This window comes from Perca fluviatilis, chromosome 16 (assembly GCF_010015445.1).
Source record: "Perca fluviatilis chromosome 16, GENO_Pfluv_1.0, whole genome shotgun sequence".
Taxonomy (NCBI): domain Eukaryota; kingdom Metazoa; phylum Chordata; class Actinopteri; order Perciformes; family Percidae; genus Perca; species Perca fluviatilis.
The window spans coordinates 7,801,720-7,822,329 of NC_053127.1; the positions used below are offsets into that span (position 1 = coordinate 7,801,720).

The 20,610-nt window shown below is 41.5% G+C and overlaps 1 protein-coding gene across 1 annotated transcript in view; it reads right to left on the reverse strand.

Moving 5' to 3' along the window:
* Positions 1-497: 497 nt before the first annotated feature.
* Positions 498-20,610, reverse strand: part of zgc:77151 (uncharacterized protein LOC337153 homolog) — a 44,587-nt gene continuing 24,474 nt past the window's right edge. The window contains exons 4-12 of the mRNA XM_039777606.1: positions 17,455-17,626; positions 15,730-15,960; positions 14,888-14,994; positions 14,058-14,205; positions 11,130-11,182; positions 7,738-7,835; positions 7,399-7,579; positions 5,976-6,179; positions 498-4,606 (exon numbers count right to left, since the gene is read on the reverse strand). Coding sequence (XP_039633540.1) covers positions 3,362-4,606; positions 5,976-6,179; positions 7,399-7,579; positions 7,738-7,835; positions 11,130-11,182; positions 14,058-14,205; positions 14,888-14,994; positions 15,730-15,960; positions 17,455-17,626 — 2,439 coding nt within the window. The 3' untranslated portion in view covers positions 498-3,361. The remainder of the gene's footprint in view (positions 4,607-5,975; positions 6,180-7,398; positions 7,580-7,737; positions 7,836-11,129; positions 11,183-14,057; positions 14,206-14,887; positions 14,995-15,729; positions 15,961-17,454; positions 17,627-20,610) is intronic.

Here is a 20,610-nt window from a genome sequence, read left to right on the forward strand (position 1 = left end):
AGCAAATGTCAAATTTGCCGGAAGTTCGTCAGGGTTTTCCCAGGCTAACCAATCCGATCCAAAAGGAAGAATCAGAATTTCTAAAAATCAAAACGATGCCCAACCCTAAGGGCGAGACGCAGAATATACATTAATCCTGTCGTAAGATTATCAGACATATTGTGAGATATATTAAATCTGCTGCATTGATTGTTTTCAAGACGTAAATCACAAAAAGCATTTCATCACCTTCCTCTTGTTAGAGTAGTAAAATAATGACTTATAATATCCTGAAATACTCACGACAACTCAGACTCCAACGTGATGCCAAACGTTAGAGAGGTTATGGAGGTCTGCGGATTTCTGGCGTCTGGAGTTACATGTGCTTTGGTGCATCTGCCCAGCTAGATCTAGCGCGGATACATTTCTCTACTCATGCATTCATTCACAAACAATTCATATCCGTGTCACGCAAAGCCAACAGTGAAAGAAATACAAAAAAAAAAAAACTGCAAATATTTTCATAACAAGTCATGTTATCTTTTAATTTCGTTCTTTAAAATATTTTCTTAGAACCCTCTCTCTGGACAAACACACGTGCTGTGAGAAACGTCAGAACTTGTTTCAAAAAGCAGGGCGAAAAAAAAAGCAGTTTGAGACTGAAGTCAAGACTCAATGACTTGCTGAGATGAAAAGAATTTGCAGCTTTATCAATTAAAAAAAACAACAATATGGCTACAGAACTAAGAATAAACAGCACCAGCACCAGTTATTTTCGGTGTCGGAGTTGATTCCACTACTAATAAAATAACAAAAAAAATGTTGGCGGAAGGAAAAAATTAAACATGGCAAATATAAATATGGAAAAACAAATGAAGCACGTGGTTACAGTAGGTGTGCAAATCCGAAACAAACCGAGACGAAGAAAAAGGCTGCGATTAAAGGGATACCTTGACATTTTAAAGTTTTTTTTTCAGCTACACAAGTTTTTTTGTCAAGAGATGGAGTCGTGTTTTGTGTCGCCACTTTAGAAGAAGAAGAAGAAGAAGCAGCCGGGGGAAGCAGTGGATCGGTTTAAAGTGGAAAACGGAAACACGTTCTTTGGTGAATGCTGCAGGTTTGATTTTCTCATTTTCATCTGGTATTAATATACAATCTGTATCTGGATAGCTTCAGAAAGAATTGATATAAACGCAGCAGTATATATAGTATATACAACAATCAGAATATATCAGATCTTCGCCAGGTGTAAATGACATATGTACCGTTTGGCCGCATTCTTAAAGCTATAGTGCGTAGTTTCTGTCTCCCCCATGAGGAATTCTAAGTGATGACAACAACACTGTTGCAGGAAGACACAATCTTCTGAACATAGCCACACAGAGATCCAGAGAGAGCTGTGTGGAGCTGATGGTCTTTATTAGCTTTGTAGCAGCTCATTTGGCAATGGCTGGAATTCTAAACAGGCGTTTTATTAATTAAAGAAGTTACACACTAAAGCTTTCAAGCAGTAGTTCAACATTCATTAACATATTTGCTTTGTTGTCGAGATTTCGATAAGAACATCCATCCCACTCTTGTTTCTGTACGCTAAATATGAAATTAGCGTAGCTTAGCACCAAGACTGGAAGCAGGGAGAAACAGCTAGGCCGGCTCTGTTCAAAGTAACTAAATACAACTAAAGCTCCCCGATTAAAATGTTACAGTCTTCTTTTAATACTCACAAAACCGAAAGTGTAAAAACATCAATTTGAGGTTTTGCAGGCGGTTATGTGTCGGACTATTTCTTGGCTGGCACTCCAGCAGTTCACCCCCACCGTGTTACGTATCCAGATACAGATTGCAGATTAAAAAAGGATCATTCCGGTGATACTTCATTATATTATTGTCAACAAATTCCATGAAATGACCCAAACTTCTACAAACACCAACTGCAAATCGTAAGTCTGCCTGTGTTCATGGACCAGCATCCAACCCTGCCGTCTATCCAAATGCATGATGGGATAAGATCCACTCCCCCCCGAAACAGATGAAGCTGGTGGAAATGTTAAAAGAAAAACCTGAGGTAGTCTGAATGTTTGGGCTACATGTTCACGTTGGATCTCTACACACTGTTGTCCCTCCTGTGCTCATTTCTTATCCGTTGACCAACCTCAACAGTGGGAGCGATGAAGACGACGGCGCCAACGTGTGGCCACAGCGGCCTTTACAATGCAAACAGCAGGGCTGGGTATCCAAACTTAACACTTTTTTTTTTTCTTTTTTCTTACTAGTGCTGTATGAAATGAGTCAGCTGGCATTGGAATGTCTGGTCAGATTTTAACTCTTCTTGATTTAAAACTCATACTTTTTTTGCAGCAGTTTTATTCAGACACATTCTTGTACAGCTGCTAATATTAAGATTAAGATTAAAATGTAAGGACTTTGGCTTCTTTTGTTGAAAGTTTTGTGGGAAACGCATTATATTTCTCAAAGTAACATGTCCGGTATCGTATCCACAACAATATTTCAAAGACACCCTGCCCAAGTTAGGAGTGAAGGAAAACTAGACCGGTCCAACATCAAGGTATCTCTTTAACCGAATGTATTTGAAGCCGGCGATGAAACAGATCGCAGGCCACTTAAGGCACATGTGTGTAAGAAAAGTTTATACAATTTTTAGCTAACGAGCAGGACTATAGAAAGGCTTCACTTAACGAGCTATACTGTGAAGACTGAGGAGCTCCAGATAACATCCAGACACTTGATCAGAAAATAACTATATCTCTCCACAGAAGTAGAGTACAATTTAAAAACAAAAACTACCAAACTACAGTACACTGCAGATGCTAAATTATGAAGTATTGATGCATAGCATCACCCATAGATATATTTTTTTTTTATTTGAAGTAATATGGATCTTATTCAATATTTCACTGTAATATTGAATAGTGGAGTTAATAGTGTTATGGAGGGTTATGGCAGTGTTTGTTAAATAGTCACAGTCTCACTCCTCTGTTTTTTTAACCTTAAAGAGACAGAAATCAACAGAGAAAGGAAGAGAAACCGATTTGTGATTGTCATGAGTCTCAGTGTCGTCATTCCTCTGCAATGTCCCATCAACGACATGATGGAGAAAAAAAAAAGGCAGTAAACAACAAGGAGACAAAAATGGGAAACAAAAAGAGAAGTTGTGAGTTCAAATGTTGCTCAAATAGGAAGCAAAGAAACATCCCTGCTCGGAGTATTTAGGCGTTAACCGGAGGCCGATCGAGCGGCAAAGCATCCGGCGTCCAAAACCAACACCAAAGGCCCACGGTGGAAACGACTTTCCACATTCCAAAAGCGGCAAATCCCCGATTTATCCGACACAAACTGCTAATAATCGACAGAGGGAGTAATGCTAAAAACAGTGCGACTCAGTGTTTGAGGGCCCGGCTCTCTTCAGCTCTGCAGGACCGGGGCCAGAGAGGCAGGTGAGATCTTTCTCCTGCTGATCCGACTTCTGTAGTTTCTCGCTTCTCTCAGTTTCACATCGCTCTATTTCCACCACCTCCTCCTCCTCCTCCTCCTCTTTTACTTCTTTCTTTACCGCCACTCCTCCCTCTCCTGTCTCGGTCCTCTGGGTTTCAGCCACAGATTCTGGAGGAAGAAATTTCCCAAACCGCGTCCCGTTCAGATCCTCCTCGAATTTCACCTGGAAGGGTGGCAGCCCGAGCAGGAAGGCCCTGATCCGGCTAGGGGAGCTCAGGTCTGCGGGTTCCTCCTGGTTCTTCATCTCCACATCCTGCTCTTCTCCTCCTTCGCTTCCTGCGGAGCTGGGCCGGCCGCCCGGGCCCAAGTCCTCGGCCTGCTCCGTGCAGCCGGGTCTGGGTCTCTTGGATGGCGGTTGATCCGCGTTCCCGTTGATCGCTGCCAGGCCCGCCTCTGGCCCCTCTGTGCTGGGTCTCTTGGCCACGAAGCGCTTGCTGAGGTTGAGTGGCAGCGCCTGCTCGGGGGGAGGGGTGATGGGAGAGCAGGGGGGCTTGGGGCTCAGGTCCTGGGACAGAGCCTCAGACAGTCGGCGAGTGAAGGTCTGGAACTGGGACGAGCCCAGGCGAGTCCTCATCAGCTGGCACACCTGAACGCTGCAGTCCAAGTTCAAAGGCAGGACCCGGAGAGGGGGCAACGGAGGCCGGTTCCTGGCGTCCCGACTGCCCCCTCTCTGGGCCGCCTCGTCCACGCTACACCCGGAGCAGTGGTTGTGCTGCTGGTGGAGCGGGTGGAGCTGAGGCTGAAGCTGGTCCCCGCTGGGGCGAGACGTGTCCGGGCTTCCAATTTTGGGCTGGAGGGTGTAGATGGTCGGATGGTGCTGGGCCGGGTCCTGGGGCGTCAGGGCCGGGCTCTCCGGGCCTCTCTGGAGGCTGATGCGGTTCCTGAAGACGTCCAGAGGACAGACGCCTTTGATGGGGCTGAAGCCGCCCAGAGACCCTCCGACGAAGTGGCGAGGCAGAGTGGAGAGGAGCACGCCCGGAGCGTGAGCCGCAGACTCCCCTCGGTCCGGCTTCAGCTCCTTCGGTTTGGGCTGGAAGGGGAGGAAGGGGGCGGACATGGGGGAGAGGTCGGGGGTGAGGGGCATGTTGACAGGGAGGATAGCCGGCTGGATGGGCTGCATGAAGGGAGGAGAGAAAAAGAACAAGGAGGTTCTTATTATCGTAAAAAACACAACGTAAATCATGTTTATATTGTACTTCTGCATAGTCTATATAAAAAAGGCAAAAATACCTTGTAATCAGAATCAGATTTATTACCCAACAAAGGAATGTGCCTTGGTGAATTCGGTGCATACAATAAACATATTAAAAATATATATACACACACTATAATATGTACAATATAACTGCGTAAGAAAGGGAAAGAACGAAGGCTGTACGGTTGGGTGCAATGTGTGCAAAAATATTGATCAGGGGTAGTCCAGAAGTTCACAGTAAACATGATACGTGCAAAAAATATTGTGATATTACATGAAGTGTGGTGAGCATTACATACTGGTAAGATGAAGCATGGATGAAGTATGACTTTAATTACTATAAAATATGTCCGTGAATGCAAAACCAACCAGCCGGGATTCCTGCACTCTCATCCTTACAAGAAATTATAACAATTGCAAGGAGAAGGGTTAGAGCTCGACCCATATATCAGCGGGCCGATATTAGGCATTTTCTAAACGATCGGTATCGGCATTTATAATGGCCGATAAATGAATATTTGAAAAAAAATAAAAAACGAACAAAACCCCCTTCAACCATGTTCTGAGTGTTGGCGTTGCGTAGTTTGTCCACCAGAGGGCGCTCTACAACCTCCCTGCTGGCTACACTGATTTTTGTTGTGTTTTTGTTCAAAGGATTTTAAGTTTTATATCTTAAGTTTGTATTTTTATACATTTTATTTATCAGAACTAGTAATTTTCATCATTTATCAGAACTATACATTGTATTTATCAGAACTTTAATATATTTTTGATGTTCTGTTGTGACAATAAAACAAGTTTATTTTTAAACTGCATTATCATATTAATTTAATAATAATAAATTGAATGTATATAGCGCTTTTCATAGACTCAAAGTTGCTATTAATTTAGTGAGGACTCATAAATAACTACAAATAACTAATGGTAGGGAAATCTGTTTAGGTTGTGTTACGCGTTTCTGGATTATTTAAAAAAATATATATAATCGGCCGATATATCGGATTTTTAAAAATCACTAAATATTTGTATTCCCCAAATATTTGTATCGATATAATCCTGAAAAATCCTTTATCGGCCAGGCTCTAAGAGGGGTTTGATTTCATCGATATATAACTGGCTCACACCTGGTTCTAAAGACACACTGGTAGCCAGACTTGACTCTAAAAGAGGACATTTCAGGATTGGAAGAGAACTTGTGATGAAAAATCAATAAAAACATTATACAAAAATAAAAACCCATGTCTGTGAATGTAGTTTCCCCTGCAGGCGAGTAGAGTTTGAGCGTTACCCTGGGTGTGCTGCTGGGGGTTGGTCCACCTCCGACTCGGACAGGAAGCAGAGGACTGTGCAGCTGCGACTCGCCTGCTGCTCTGGCTTTAGCCTGCTGCTGGGCCATCAGCTTGGCCTGAGCGATCAGCGTGGCCTTGTTGCGCGTGCCCGGCGGCCGGCCTCGGCCTCTCTTCACCACCACGGTGCCGTTCGGGTTGACGATCTGCTCAGAGAGATGATTTTTTATTTTTTTTTGCTGCTGTTGAAATTTGTATTTACTGCATTTTGTACATTTTATGTATTGCTGTATACATATTAACGTAACGCACATTAAGTTCACCAGCAATGAAATGGGTTACATCAAAAAAACTTCCCTTGCTTTCTATATCTGGCAGTGGTGGAAGAAGTAGGCCGCAGGTCAGAGTCTAACCATGGCCCGCTGCGTCGAGGAGTAAACTTCTATATATGGGCGCCCGCTCTACCAACTGAGCTATCCGGGCGCCCATTTCCAGTGTTACTGGGTTGTTTTGACTTGTGGGTGAGCAGATTTAATCTTCATTAACTCACCGCCAAAATACTCTTTTAAAAGTTATTATTATATTCTAAAACATTAGAGCAAAAACTTCTAAAAGTTTGGAGCTTCTTTTAGCCTTAGGATATTTTGTGAATGTGACAGTTGACCTGTTTACATGCCGGATGTCTGCGGATTTATCAAGGTAAAATTTCAATCTGAAGCAATTTAAAAAAAAAGGTACATTCAGATATTATATAGTCATTATGATTGTTTCTAAAACTCATCCAGAGTCATAATGTCTAAAGTATAATTTCATAGACCTGAACTAAAAAGCCAAAGCTGCCAGGAACACGAGGATTTCTGAAGGAAGAAAATAGAGAACGGTGCAAATTGGCAGCGAAGGAAAAGAGACAACAGGAGGTCAAATTAAGCCTAATTTACGGTTGTGCGTTAAATTGATGCCGTGGGTACATGTAGATATCGACCCGAGCGTGACGTGCACCTCTCAAAAACTAACGGCGTGGCGGCGCAGACCGCAGCAACTGTCATCGCTCCGCTTAACCCGGGGCTTGGTAGCGTTGCATTTCCCCCTACTCATTTCCAAGTTCTCCCTCTCAACATTCCCACTGTGCCTCTTGAGTCGGTACTCTCCGAAGCTAATCTCAGACACTCCCTCGCTTGCTCTACCACAACGCCCCCCACACCCACACACACACACACACACACACACACGCACACACGCCCTCCTATTCTCTTAAAGAGATACGCTAGAACAACGCAGACACCAGCGCACAAGTATAAACCTCTGGCCACTTCACGTAGGCTACGGCAAAAGCTCTAAGCATAAATGCCTCTTAAGTGTGAATGTGCAGCAACGAATGACAAACAAATGAAATGAAATATTGTTTAGCGTTGGTCTGTCACTTACAGTACGAGGAGGAGCAGCAGGGGTTGTCAACTTCTTGTCCTTGGCTTTGGGTCCTGGTTTTCTGCCTCTCTGAAGTGGTTTCCTTCCTCTTATCCCTCTGGGTTTCGGAGGCATGGGGGATTCTGGGATTTTGAATTCGGCTCCTCCTGCTCTGAGGTGCTCTTCATAAGGAAGCATAAGCCTGGCACACACACAGTCACAGGACGCTTAGTGCATTTGCTTTTACATTAGGACGCTTTGTTTTAGCCGAAGAGATTTATTTTATAAATTTTTATAAATTTTAGGGTTTTTGGTAGAGGGGGGAGGGGGGTAGGGGTGGGTTTAGAGTTTCTGTCTGACCTCTCGTAGTGTCTCCTGGTGCAGGTAGCAGCACTGGTGCTGCCGGGGCATCCTCCCAGCTCGTTATAAACTATTTTCCAGAGACGGTCCAATGTCACCTTTGACAGAGACACACACACAGACACACAGACACACACACTGTGAATTCCTGAAATCCTTCAGAAAAGAAACATGTGTGCTGGTAGGACTGTCCCCATTTCTTCACCATTCAAACATGAGAAAAATGATATTCAACAATATGTAATCATAAGCTAAAATTGGAGTGTTTAAATGCAACAGACCCCGTGCTTGTTCTAGTTCTCTCTTGTTTTAAGTTATTCATTTAAACCCTTAATTTCTTGATTTCTTCATGACGCAACAAACAGATGTGTGTTGTGGTTTGTTTACTGAAACAAATACATTTATATAACGTAATAATAAGTCCCAAGTTTGTTGTTAAAGTCTATCTCTAAGACAAAGAGTCTTTGTATGAGTCCGCAGATGGAACATATTTACTGACGAGGCATGATTTAAAATTAATTTAAATAAAATATGTGTTGGCTGGAATTCATTTTTAACCAGATTTTTTATTTTTTTCCTTTTAAGTGCTGGAGTGGAGTTGAAACAATGACATACCTCATACAGCGAGCCATCAGGGGTGTAACACTATGTTGTATAATACAGTATTGTCCAGTACAAGGCTCAGTTCAGCACAGAGGGTGAAATGAACGAGTGAACGGGCCTTTTGTTGTGAAACAGAGCAGCACTGAGCTCAAACTATACCTCCCGTTTCTGTCCCGTCTGCCTGTTGAAATTTGTTCTAAAGCTGCTTTTGTTACGTTTATTTACTGTAAACCGCTTAGAAATGTTTCAGGCAGAACTCCACGGTTTCATTGAAGAGACTGATGTTATTTTACACCGTCGAGTGTTACAGTTAATGAAAAATGTACTACTGATTTGTCTGTACTGAAAATACTCAAAGCCAAGAATGTTTTCAATCGTTAACAGTAACAGTTGCATAGTGGATTGACCTTGGGACTCCTTTGGATACATCTGGAGTGCTGCTATTGTAGTTAAAGAAATAGTTCTACTTTTAGAAAGAAATACGCTTATTTTTTTTTCTGCCGGACAGTTTGATGTCTGTAGAGCAAATGTAAGGCTCCAGAATCCACTTGGCTTCACTTAGCTTAGCATAAAGCCTGGAAACAGGGCAAACTGGGTTGTGGCTAGAAGGGATACAGCTATGGCCGGAAGTTAAGCAAAATTACGCAAAATCTGATATATATCAGAAAGGCGAAGCACTGCTACTTCTGCTACTTGGGCGGAGTGATTTGCTTGCAGCACCTCAGAAGCCCCGAGCAGAGAGTAGCAGTGCTTCGCCTTTCTGAGAATATAGTTCCCAGTTTATATACGGTTAGAAGATGGCTGTGTCTCATGTGACCTTGTTATTTGTACACGCTGTGACTATACAAATCACAACATGTAAATAGGAACATGTTGGTGTTATTTTGTCACTTATTGGGAGCAGTAGGCTAGATGGAGCCGGTTACCTCCAGGATCTGTGCTAGGGTTAGCTACCGGTGGGGCCGTCAGACAGAGTTACAACACGCACGAGAATGACAATGAGAAGGGTATGTACGGACTTATCTAACTCTGGGGGTTACGGTGAATAAGCTAAAGTCCCAATAAGTTGGCGTGTTCCTTTAACTATTCCCTAATCTTAACGGTTGTTGCCGTAGCTTCTGAAGAGAGAATGTTATAGTTAATTATTAGTTAATTACATCATAAATATCATCTTGCGAGTCCTTTAGATAAATCTGGAGTGCTTCCATTGTAGTTACAGGAATAGTTCTATAGTTTTGGGAAATACGCTTATTTAGTTCTGGCAGACTGTTAGATGTATGAGAGTAAATGTAAAAGGCTACAGCCAGCAGTAAGTTAGCTTAGCTCAGCGTAGTGACTGGAAACAGGGGGAAACTGCTAGCCTGGCTCTGTCCAAAGGGAACACAACCCACCTACAAGCACCTGTAAAGATCCCTAATCAACACACTTTATGTATTTTGTATAAAAAACTTAAGAGTGGCTTAAAAAAACAAATCTGTTATCGCAGTTTTAAAATGATTCTGTGCAGTTGGGGAACTGGGAAAGAGCATCTGGCAGCAGAGAGAAGACCTAAAGCCGGAACAGCACACTGATACGAGGAACCAGTCGAGCAGGAGTTCTGAGATGCAGCCGTCTGTTTCCTGACACGTTCCCGTTTCACGCTGTGCTCTTTTAAATCATTCTCATTTGTTTTTAGAATGAAATTTATTTTTTTCCAAGATTTTTTTGTGTGCCATTTTAGGCCTTTATTTTGAGAGAACAGCATGAAAGGGGAGAGGGGGGGGGGTATGACATGCAGAAAAGGGCTGCAGGTCGGAGTCGAACCCAGGGCCGCTGCGTCGAGGAGCAAACCTCTATATATGGGCGCCTGCTCTACAAACTGAGCTACCCGGGCGCCCTAATTTGGTATATATTTAGTGTTTCCGTTTTAGGTCGTCGGTCTCTAACTGATTGTTGTCATTTTTTAGCTCAACGGCGCAATTCTGGTTCCACGAAAAGGTGAAAAAGAAAAGTCTTTGGCCAGATTTAGCCATGATGGGGATGCATTATGGGGATGAATTGATCCTTTAATTTCTCAAATGTCAAGAGCACTCGGATTCACCTTTTAAAGTGGTTTCAATCTTCTCAAATAACTCTCCCCACTAAACAAAGAATTTCCCAAAATATCAAACTATCCCCCTAAGTAAAGATGAGCTACATAAACTAATGGTGTTTTTCCATCACATGGTACCTGCTCGACTCTCCTCGCCTTTTTTGGTTTTCCATTATGAAAAAAAAGTCCCCGGTACCTGCCAACAGGTACGTTTTTAGGATCACCTCTGTCGATGTTCTAAGCAGACTACTGATTGGTCAGAGAGAATCGTCACTAATCACTGCGTCACCTAGCGACAGACGGGGGTGTCCTGAACAAACCCGCCTTTTTTAAATAGTTTAGCCAGCTGTGTTTTGTTTTTTTGCCGCCGCCGCCAGCTTCTGTTGAAACTAAATGTGTCTTCTGGCCAACAGCCACATGCTGAGAATCAAAAACAACACACCTTCCACGTTCTGTGTGTGTGTGTGTGTGTGTGTGTGTGTGTGTGTGTGTGTGTGTGTGTGTGTGTGTGTGTGTGTGTGTGTGTGTGTGTGTGTGTGTGTGTGTCGAGTTAGGTCACGGCAGTTTCCTGCGGCGTCGCTATGGCGATCAGCCACGCTGCCAGGCGGTACTAAATCTGCAATGGAGAAAGGAGGACGGGGCACCGCGGCCGAGCCGAGCCGAGCAGAGCTGGCACTAGCAGTGGGTAAGCGCCATAAAGCAACATGAAGGGACTCACCTTTTTGTAGCCTCCGAGCCGCTTGACCACAGAGTACATGAGGAAGAGGTCAACTGAAGAGAGAGAGAGGGCAGACGGGACATGCAAACGTGAAACACAGAGCAGGCAAAAGTTGTAATTCTGAAGTGATAACACTCAATTTGACTAAACAAATGCGTTCTGATAAAAACCTGCAAAGTACTTTGAATGTGCACGATTTCATATTTTCAGGGTTCGACTGCTGCTTTAACCCTGGTGTTGTCTTCTCGCCGGCCATAAACGTGTTGGCCTTCGGATTCTAAATTGAAAATAAACCTTTTTTGGGCCTTTCTTCCCTTTTTGTCACTTTTCCTGATGCTTTCTGTCACATAATTTAGGCTTCATTTTTAAATCCATGGTCAATGGAGCTAATTTATATGACATTCTACCTCATTTTTGAGTTTAAAACAAGCAGAAATTATAAATTATTTTGACTAATAGTTAAGATCAGAGCGTGGATCACAGACATGTCAAAGTTTAGTTTTGAAAAAAAAAAAATTCAAATGCTATAAAATTGGATAAAACACCCAAAGTTCAATGAAACCAATCATTAATTTCACCTGCAAAGAACATCCATGCATCAAGGTTATTTTTGGGCAATTGGGTTAAAAGAAACCCATATTTCTGATATAAAAAACTTTGGAAACGGGTCAAATTTGAGGACAACACAAGGGTTAATTATGATGAACCAGATCAGATCCAATGATAGATAGATAGATTTTTTTTTTTGACAGGACAGCTAGGTGAGAAAGGGGGGAGAGAGAGGGGGAATTTGTCACACGTCGGATTTGAACCCTGGACCTCTGCGTTGAGGCATAAACAGTCGATATATGTGCGCCTGTTGTACCACTGATCCAACCCGGCCACAGATCCAATGATATTTTAATGATCAGACACGATTTCAGCTGCCACATATTCACGTCTTCAGACACACAAAGGCTTCTGGCAGCTCCACCTTTAAAAGCTATTTTTAATTTAGCGCCTCTAAACTTAGTTCAGATGCCAAAGTTTCCACAGATATAAAATATATCGAGTTCAATTAACTATTCATTCCGATAAAATACTATAAGTATAATAGCATAAAGTATATATAATAAAAACATTACATTCATATTTCTAATGGAACATTTTTTACGTAGTTGTGGTATGATTATACATAATATATGTTGGGATTGTTATATTTTAAGTCAATAAGCTAACTCAATTGATGGTGAAACCATAAAATACAGTATATGCTAGACTGATTTAAATACATTTAAGACAAAAGGAGATAAGAATATTAAACGCAATGCTGTCAAAAATTCTCTTTCAGGAGTGTATATTAAGAATTTAAAAAAATAATACAATTAATAATTACGTGAAAATAATACCATTTAAATTATTTATTCATTATCATTTATGAACTTGTAGTGGAAGTGAATTGCGGTGATCAGATTGTGACGTCAAACGTTTTACATGTTAATAATCTCTCAAGTAATGTCTTCGCGATTTGTTGATGCTGCCTTCAGGTGGCTGTTATCGCAGTTTTAAAATGATTCAAATGATTCTGTGCAGTTGGGGAACTGGGAAAGAGCATCTGGCAGCAGAGAGAAGATCTAAAGCCGGAACAGCACACCGATACGAGGAACCAGTCGAGCAGGAGTTCTGAGATGCAGCCGTCTGTTTCCTGACACACGGAGCACATTCAATACTAGGGCTGTGTGATTACCTCAAAGTTTTCATAGCCAGTGGTATTTTTTAGAGCCTGACCGATATATCAGCGGGCCGATATTAGGCATTTTCCAAACTATCGGTATTTATAATGGCCGATAAATGAATATTAAAAAAGTTAAATAAATTTTCTGAGTGTTGGCGTTGCATAGTTTGTCCACCAGAGGGCGCTCTACAGCCTCCCTGCTGGCAACAGATTTTTGTTTGTGTTTTTGTTCAAAGGACTTTAAGTTTCATATCTTAAGTTTGTATTTTTATACATTTTATTTATCAGAACTTTAATATATTTTGATGTTCCACTGTTCAATTCAATTTTATTTATAGTATCAAATCATAACAGAGTTATCTCGAGACACTTTACAAATCGAGTAGGTCTAGACCACACTCTATAAAGACCACTCACTTTTCTGTTGTAACAATAAAGCAAACAAGTTTATTTTTAAACTGCATTATCATATTATAACTATATTACTCATAAATAACTACAAATAACTAATGTTAGGGAAATCTGTTTTGTTATAAGTTTCTGGATTTAAATAAAAATTTATATCGGCCGATATATCGGAATATCAGATTTTTAAATCACCAAATATTTGTATCAGCCTTAAAAATCCTTTATCGGTCGGGCTCTAGTATTTTATTTCTTTTTTGCTTGCTCGTTTTACTGCTTGGGTCTTATTTTAACAATTGTATCATGTAAAGCACTTTGTAATCGCGGTAACAATTTCGGCTCCAAATGATCACAAAAACAGAGTAATCAAGAAAAACGATTATTTTTCACATCATTTTATCTTGTGTTCTGGGGGGGGGGGGATTCAAATGGGGAAATTTCACAGTTCAAGGTTGTTGTTTTTTTATCACTGTTGATTTGTTTAACTTTCACTGTTTTTTGTTTTTTTTGTTTTTTAAAGTTCAATACTTGCAAAATCTTTCCAAAAGATGAGTAATCGTGTTAAATAATGGTGATTTCAATATTGGCCAAAATAATCGTGACTAGGCTTTTTCCATAAGCGACCAGCTCTATTGAACACATTAAGCGAAGGTGCAGCACGGTAACATTGAACAAACACATGTATAACAGTCTCAGGGATGTCACAAAACCCCCACCCACAAGTGGGTTTGTGCATTTGTCGCCAAGGCCCTGCGTATAACCTCCACCGTAAGTACAGAGAGAAAAAGAAAAAGAAAAGAGAGCCTCACTCTTCTTGAAGCCGAGGTTGGGGACTTTGTGGATGGGCGAGCCGAGGCGCTCCATGTAGGCAAAGAGCTGATCCAGGAACAGCTGCTCTTCAGGGTGGGGGAGCCAGCTGCCCTCACAGCCGACCTCCACACTGCCCATCACGTTCTCCTGAGAGGGAGACAACCAGGGGTACACACACACACACACACACACACACACACACACACACACACACACACACACCCCTCATGTTAGGGCCGAAATACATTTCTGATGTGCTGCTACACTATGACCCACCCAGACCTCTCAGGTCGTCTGGGACAGGTCTGCTTGCTGTCCTCAGAGTCAGTTTTTATGCTCCACATATCTGGAACAAACTCCCAGAAAACTGTAGGTCCGCCGCAACTCTCAGTTCTTTTAAATAAAAGAGAGTTAAAAAGTAAGACCGGTGGGACCGGCCCGTTCTGGGAACGGCAAGGATTTTGGGTGGATTACGTGTATAGAACAGCTTATACATTATCCCATACTAGCAGCCCAAAATCTCTTATTTTATCTGCTTTTTTAATTGCTCTTTAATGTTTAATTTCTTACACTGCACTGTAACGTCTATTCTCGTATTTTATAAAAAAAAATGTCTTATTGTTTTTAACTGCTCGTTAATGTTTTATGTAAAGCACTTTGAATTGCCCTGTTGCTGAAATGTGCTACGACAACGGTTTATGCAAATAAGAGAAATTGCTGTGTCTTCTGTGTTTATTAAAAGAAAGAAAGAACACCTCTAAATCCTTTTGGGATTCAAGAAAAACTTAAACCACACAGTCGTATATAATAATACATATAAAAAACAAACCTTCATCCGCTCGATCCAGGACTCCGATTGGCTGGAGTTTGGGGAGTCTTTACCGTCTCGGCCTTTCCTCTTGCGAGGTCGCCCTCGAAGACTAAGAGACGGACATCCTGAAGGAAAAAAACCCACAAACAACATACATGAAGAAAAATACATACATAAAAAATAATGCAATTTTATTTTAAGGAATCATTATGAGTGAGTAATGATATAGTAATGACGAGTGTTAACACTTGGTCTCAGCTCCCCAATTTGTTACAGAGAGCTACAGCTGTCTAGTAAGTCTGTCTGAGGCAGCAGCTACACTTCTCATATATTAAAATGGAAGATGAAGAATGATTAAAAAGATATGATGGACGGTGAAACGTTCCTGAGGTTCACATTAACCACATGTATGTACATTATAAACTGTGCGATATGTATCTCATTATCCAAGCTGTGGAATACAAAAAAGAAAATCCGGTGCGTTGAAACAATGAACAACAAAATGTAGAAATGGAAAATTAAAATTTGGTTCTAAAAACATTAACAGAAAAGTTATATTTGTGAAAACCTTTCGGACAAAATGTCTTCATGTCTTTTCATCTGCAGAGTACCAACTCCGTGCTTACTGAACTTGTTAGCATTTGAATCCAAACCAATGACACACAGAAAACCTGGAAGCAGGTTAGTCCAGTATCGGAGCACATGCGGGAAATGATAAAACTGCCGTCCTGTTTCTGCTTGTGCATCTACCAACTTCCACTGACTAGGTTAATAATGGCTTTTAAAGTATCTGCCTCGATAATCCAGTATGGTTCATGCTCTGGTAATCTCCCACCCACCCTCCCTCCCGAAACACTCACTGAACTGCCAGGAGAAGTTGGTGCTGTTCTCCAGCGTCGGGTGGTTGAAGGTGTCCCTGCAGTACATCAGCCGGGTGTTGGGCAGCGCCTTGACACCTCCCAGGGCCAGCAGGTGGGGGTCCTGCAGCCCGGGGCCCCTCGCTCCGTCCTGGAGGCGCCTCTGCAGGGAGCGAAAGCGGCAGTACTGCGGGTAGCTGAGAATTTTGATGCCCTGCCGCTCCGCCAGGTCGTCTGAGAGGGACAAGACGACGAGACGCGTGAACCAAACCCCCTTGCTGTTGTTGCGGTCCCATTCAGCCTAACGTCCGTCTCCACTGCACCAATTCCATATGTACGACGACCGAGTTATGTCACACTACGCTGCTCACAGTTTCATTTTTACACAAATACCTTTTGTATTCACCAAATAGTTTTAATCTCTGGACTTTCTACTGTTTTGGTTCTTTCAATGGCTGTTAAGTTACCATCAATGGAAATTGACACTTCCTGCAAACATCCAGGGTTAGGGTTAAACTCAAGGGCAACTCGACTTGGTTAAAAAAGGTGCTCCCGAAGAAGTTTCATCTCTTATCCGAGAAAGGCTTCTTCAGTTCTGACCGAACGGTAGGGAAATCCTGGTTATTTAACCACCGTGGGCTCGTTGTCAGGACGATGGATACCGCTTTGTTCGTTAGTGCTCCTGGCTCGTAACGACAGTCGTTGCATGACACTGGAGGCCAAGTCTGAATGGTATTCAGCACACATCTGGCCTCGTGAGAATCCTCGTCGTTCAGACCTGGCCTCGAGTCAGAACAGAACAAGTCTTTCGGAGGAGAGAGCAAACTTCTTCCGCGCACCTTTTAAAGTTATAGTGCGTAGTTTCTGCCACCCCACAAGGAATTCTAAGTAATGACAACAAAACTGTCAGCGCGTCCTCATGATACAAGCCTTCTGTGATCGCGCACCCCCCACTACCCCCTCCACACAGCTGCTAGTAGCCAAGGAGGACACGGAGGATTAAAAAAACATGGATCGTTATCTTCACTCAAGTTTCTGCGCGGGAGAGTCATACGGACGCCACAATCTTCTGAACACAGTCATACTGAGAAATACAGACAGAGTTGTGTAGAGCTGATAGTCTTAATTAGCTTTGTAGCAACTCATTTGGTAATGGCTTGAATCTAACGGACAGTCGTTAATATCAAAAAGTTACGCACTAAAGCTTTAACCAAGTCCAGTTGAGTTTAACCCTTCCCTAACTATGACCTATAACTATGACCTGAGAACCTTCACTGACTTCCTGCAAAAGGTATTTCACATACAAAAAAAAAGCCATTATGGGCTCAAAGGACATAAACCCTCTTGTTTATACCTATACTTATATTGTTTAATATTACATTTAGAGAATGTGTGATGTGCACCAACAACACCAAAACAAATTCCTTGTATGTGTCAAAAAACGTACTTGGCAATAAAACCCTTTCTGATTCTGATTGTGGTACGCTTTTATTGTGAAACATCTACAGGAAGTGTTAGGCTACCATAAAATTAATCTAACACCGGATAAATGATCGGAATTACAGAAACGGTTAGAAATAATAATTGACAAAGAACAATATTTCTGCACTACATTCACCAACTGTTGACCCTGTTAGAGGAGCATATTGACAAACCGGTACCATACACATTTGTAGTTTCCAATTAGCCAATCGCTGCGTTCAATTAGTGGGTTCGAGTGTTTCTTACTGTCAGTTTTGTCTTTGAGCGGCTCGCTGCTCTGTAGAGGTTTGTGGAGACCGTTGGTGTTGCCAGGCAGCGGCTTCAGGCTGCTGTTCCACGCTGCGGGCTCCGCACACGCCCATCGCACCAGGTCCTCCACCCGCAACACCATCTTCCTGGACACTGCCAGAACTTCATCCTAAAAAACACACAAAGAGGTTGGTTCCCTAATTTTAGACTTCTGTTGTGCAATTGCTGTGGTTCTGCATTGTTTGGGAATTTGAAGAAGAAAAAAAAACGGCAAACTTTCCATTAAAAAGAAAATTAAAGGATTCACTGGGTTAAAAAAAAAAAAAAAACAAGAAGGTTTTAGAAAATGGATATCTAAACTATAGTAGGTTTCACATAAAGTACATTAAAAAGGTAGATAAAGACTGAAAAATGTATGCATCAATTTCTCAAGACGAGGCAAATTAATTTATATAGCACATTTCATACTGTACATAAAGCTAATCTGAGCTCTTCTGGCAATTTGTTCGACATTTGAGCAGCATAGAAGCTTAAGGCAGCGTCGCCGTTTTGTTCCACCGCTATGTCAACGTACAAACAGGAACACCGGAGTCAAACTAGACTCCAAACCACAGAGAGGCACGTTTACACTGACGGCTGAACACAGACGCAGATTTCTCTCAGTGAAACTCATGTAAGTGGTAAGTGCAACAATAGAGGATTACATAGTATTTCTATTTGTATTGATGTGCTCATTTGTTTATTTATAGCTCCATTATTATGGGTTTTTCTCTTCTGAATTGAAGGCTAAAAGGGTACTGAAGGCTCGACTCGTCACGAGGTAACGCCTATCTTGAATTAAGATTTGGACATTCGTCAGCACGTCTTGTCGAAATGGATCGTTATCACAACTCTTGACAAAGCATGAGGAAGGAGAACAGAACAGGGCAGAAAGCAAACACTTTGGACTGACAACAATAGACTTAACGCGAGTGAGAAACATAAATCTGATTCTGGGAAGAAGAAAAACACGATTCTCACACACACACACACACACACACACACACACACACACACACACACACACACACACACACACACACACACACACACACACACACACACACACACAACACACACACACAACAAACACACACACACAACAACAAAACAAACACACACACACAACACACACACACACACACACACACACACACACACACACACACACAGTTTTAGAGTTATATTTCAAGTCTAATGTACCTTTGGAATCTGTGTCATTTAAACTAGAGATGGCCCGACACCACTTTTTACTTCTGGATACCAATTCCGATACCTGAACTTGCGTGTCAGCCGATCCCGAGTACCGATCCGATACCAGAGTGTCATATATTTTATGTTTTAACAGCTGTATACTACTATCCCTGTATGCATGGGTTATGATTGCGATCATTGTAGTTAAACTCTTTGTGGAACATGAACAAAGGAAAACAATGAACGCCACAGAACTTTCTTTTATTATCCAGTTTGACAATCAGTCATAACGGAAAAAGAACAGAAATAAACTACTTTAAAAGTAGATTTTCTCCAGAGCTAAATTACGTGGTATCGGATCGGTGCATAAAACTCCGTACTTTCTGATACCGATACCAGCATTTTAGGCATTATCAAAAGGCTTTCTAATTAAAAATCAGATTTTTGTTGTTGTTGAAGTGTTAAAGTCTGTGTCCTTTGTTAACGTTAAAAAACAAATAAATAAATAAAAGCACCACTCTGCTTCTCCTGTTGAACTATCACCTGCTTGTTCATATTCAAGGACGTAAAGGTGAACAAATGAATGTGAATGTGGCTGAGTATGTGCCAATGTCTTGATTGGTTTGCTGGAGACGTTTTGACATTTACGTGAGAACACTAAAAGAAGCTGCAGAGTGAGAGAGATAAGGCTGGACCTGCTCAAATAAGCTTTTCATTACAAAAAGAAAACCGCTGTGTGGCTGAAAACTGAGCTTCAAGTAAAACTCGTAGAGTAATTCTTTAAAAAGTGCTTTTAGGTTTAGATTTTTCACAGCTGACGGCAAAAAAAGGAAACATTTAAGCACTTCTTAAAAAAGGCCAGATGGTGAATTTAGCCTTTTGGTGTTTATTAAACGTTGCCTCCCAGTACGATTACATAATATTTCACAAATTAACTGCCAATCCAACTTTTGGGAGGTGTAAAGCCACCTTGCAAGATGCAACCTGCCTTTCAAATAAGTAATTTATTAAATTTTTTTCTTCATTATTATTTGTATTATTTCTCATCATGCCTCATCTGTGCTTAAAGACTTGATTTAGATATATAGAGTCAGTGTCTGTTATTAAAGTTAATATATACACACACAGTATATATTAGATATATACGAGCCAGCTGTATATCAGGTAAATGTAGCTCCACCTCAACTAACTACAACATTCACGTACCGCTTATGTATTAATACACCAATAATAATGATCCAATATTCTAACACTGAGGGGCCATTCTGAGTACGTCATGCATCTGTAACTCATTTGCAGTTGTAACAAAGGTTTTCTCTTCTCTTGGGTCCGCCTTTCCTTTCCATTTGCATTTAGTCTTTTTGTTTAAAATGTAATCTGAGCTCAAGTATCAACCAAAACAAGACAGCAGGGGAAGCTAAACAGTCACACTGTATTTGGCCTAATTTGGTAAAGAACCACACCGATGATTCGCTGCACTAAAATGACTGAAAAGTGGCCGAGCTGAAAACAGCAGGTTTGGGTTCATGTACTATGTATTTTAAGTCATTCCACAACACAAGACCGAAAGTAAACAGCCATGACACCTTTCTGTTTAGCCCTGGAATATTTCGGACCAGAGCAGAGAACATGAGTGAGGCAGCCATTTAAAAACTTAGCAGGCAGGCCTGCAGAGATGGAAAGTAACTAAGTACATTTACTTAAGTATTGCACATAAGTACAATGTTGAGGTACTTGTATTTTGCTTTAACATTGAGCTACTCCATTACATTTTAGAGGGAAATATTATACTTTACTCTAACACATGGGTTTGATAACATTAACAACTTTGCAGATTAAGATTAATACAAAATATGACGAAATAAAAAAATGCATTATAGATTAAGATAAGGGGGGGGGGAATAAAGAATATAAAGTAGT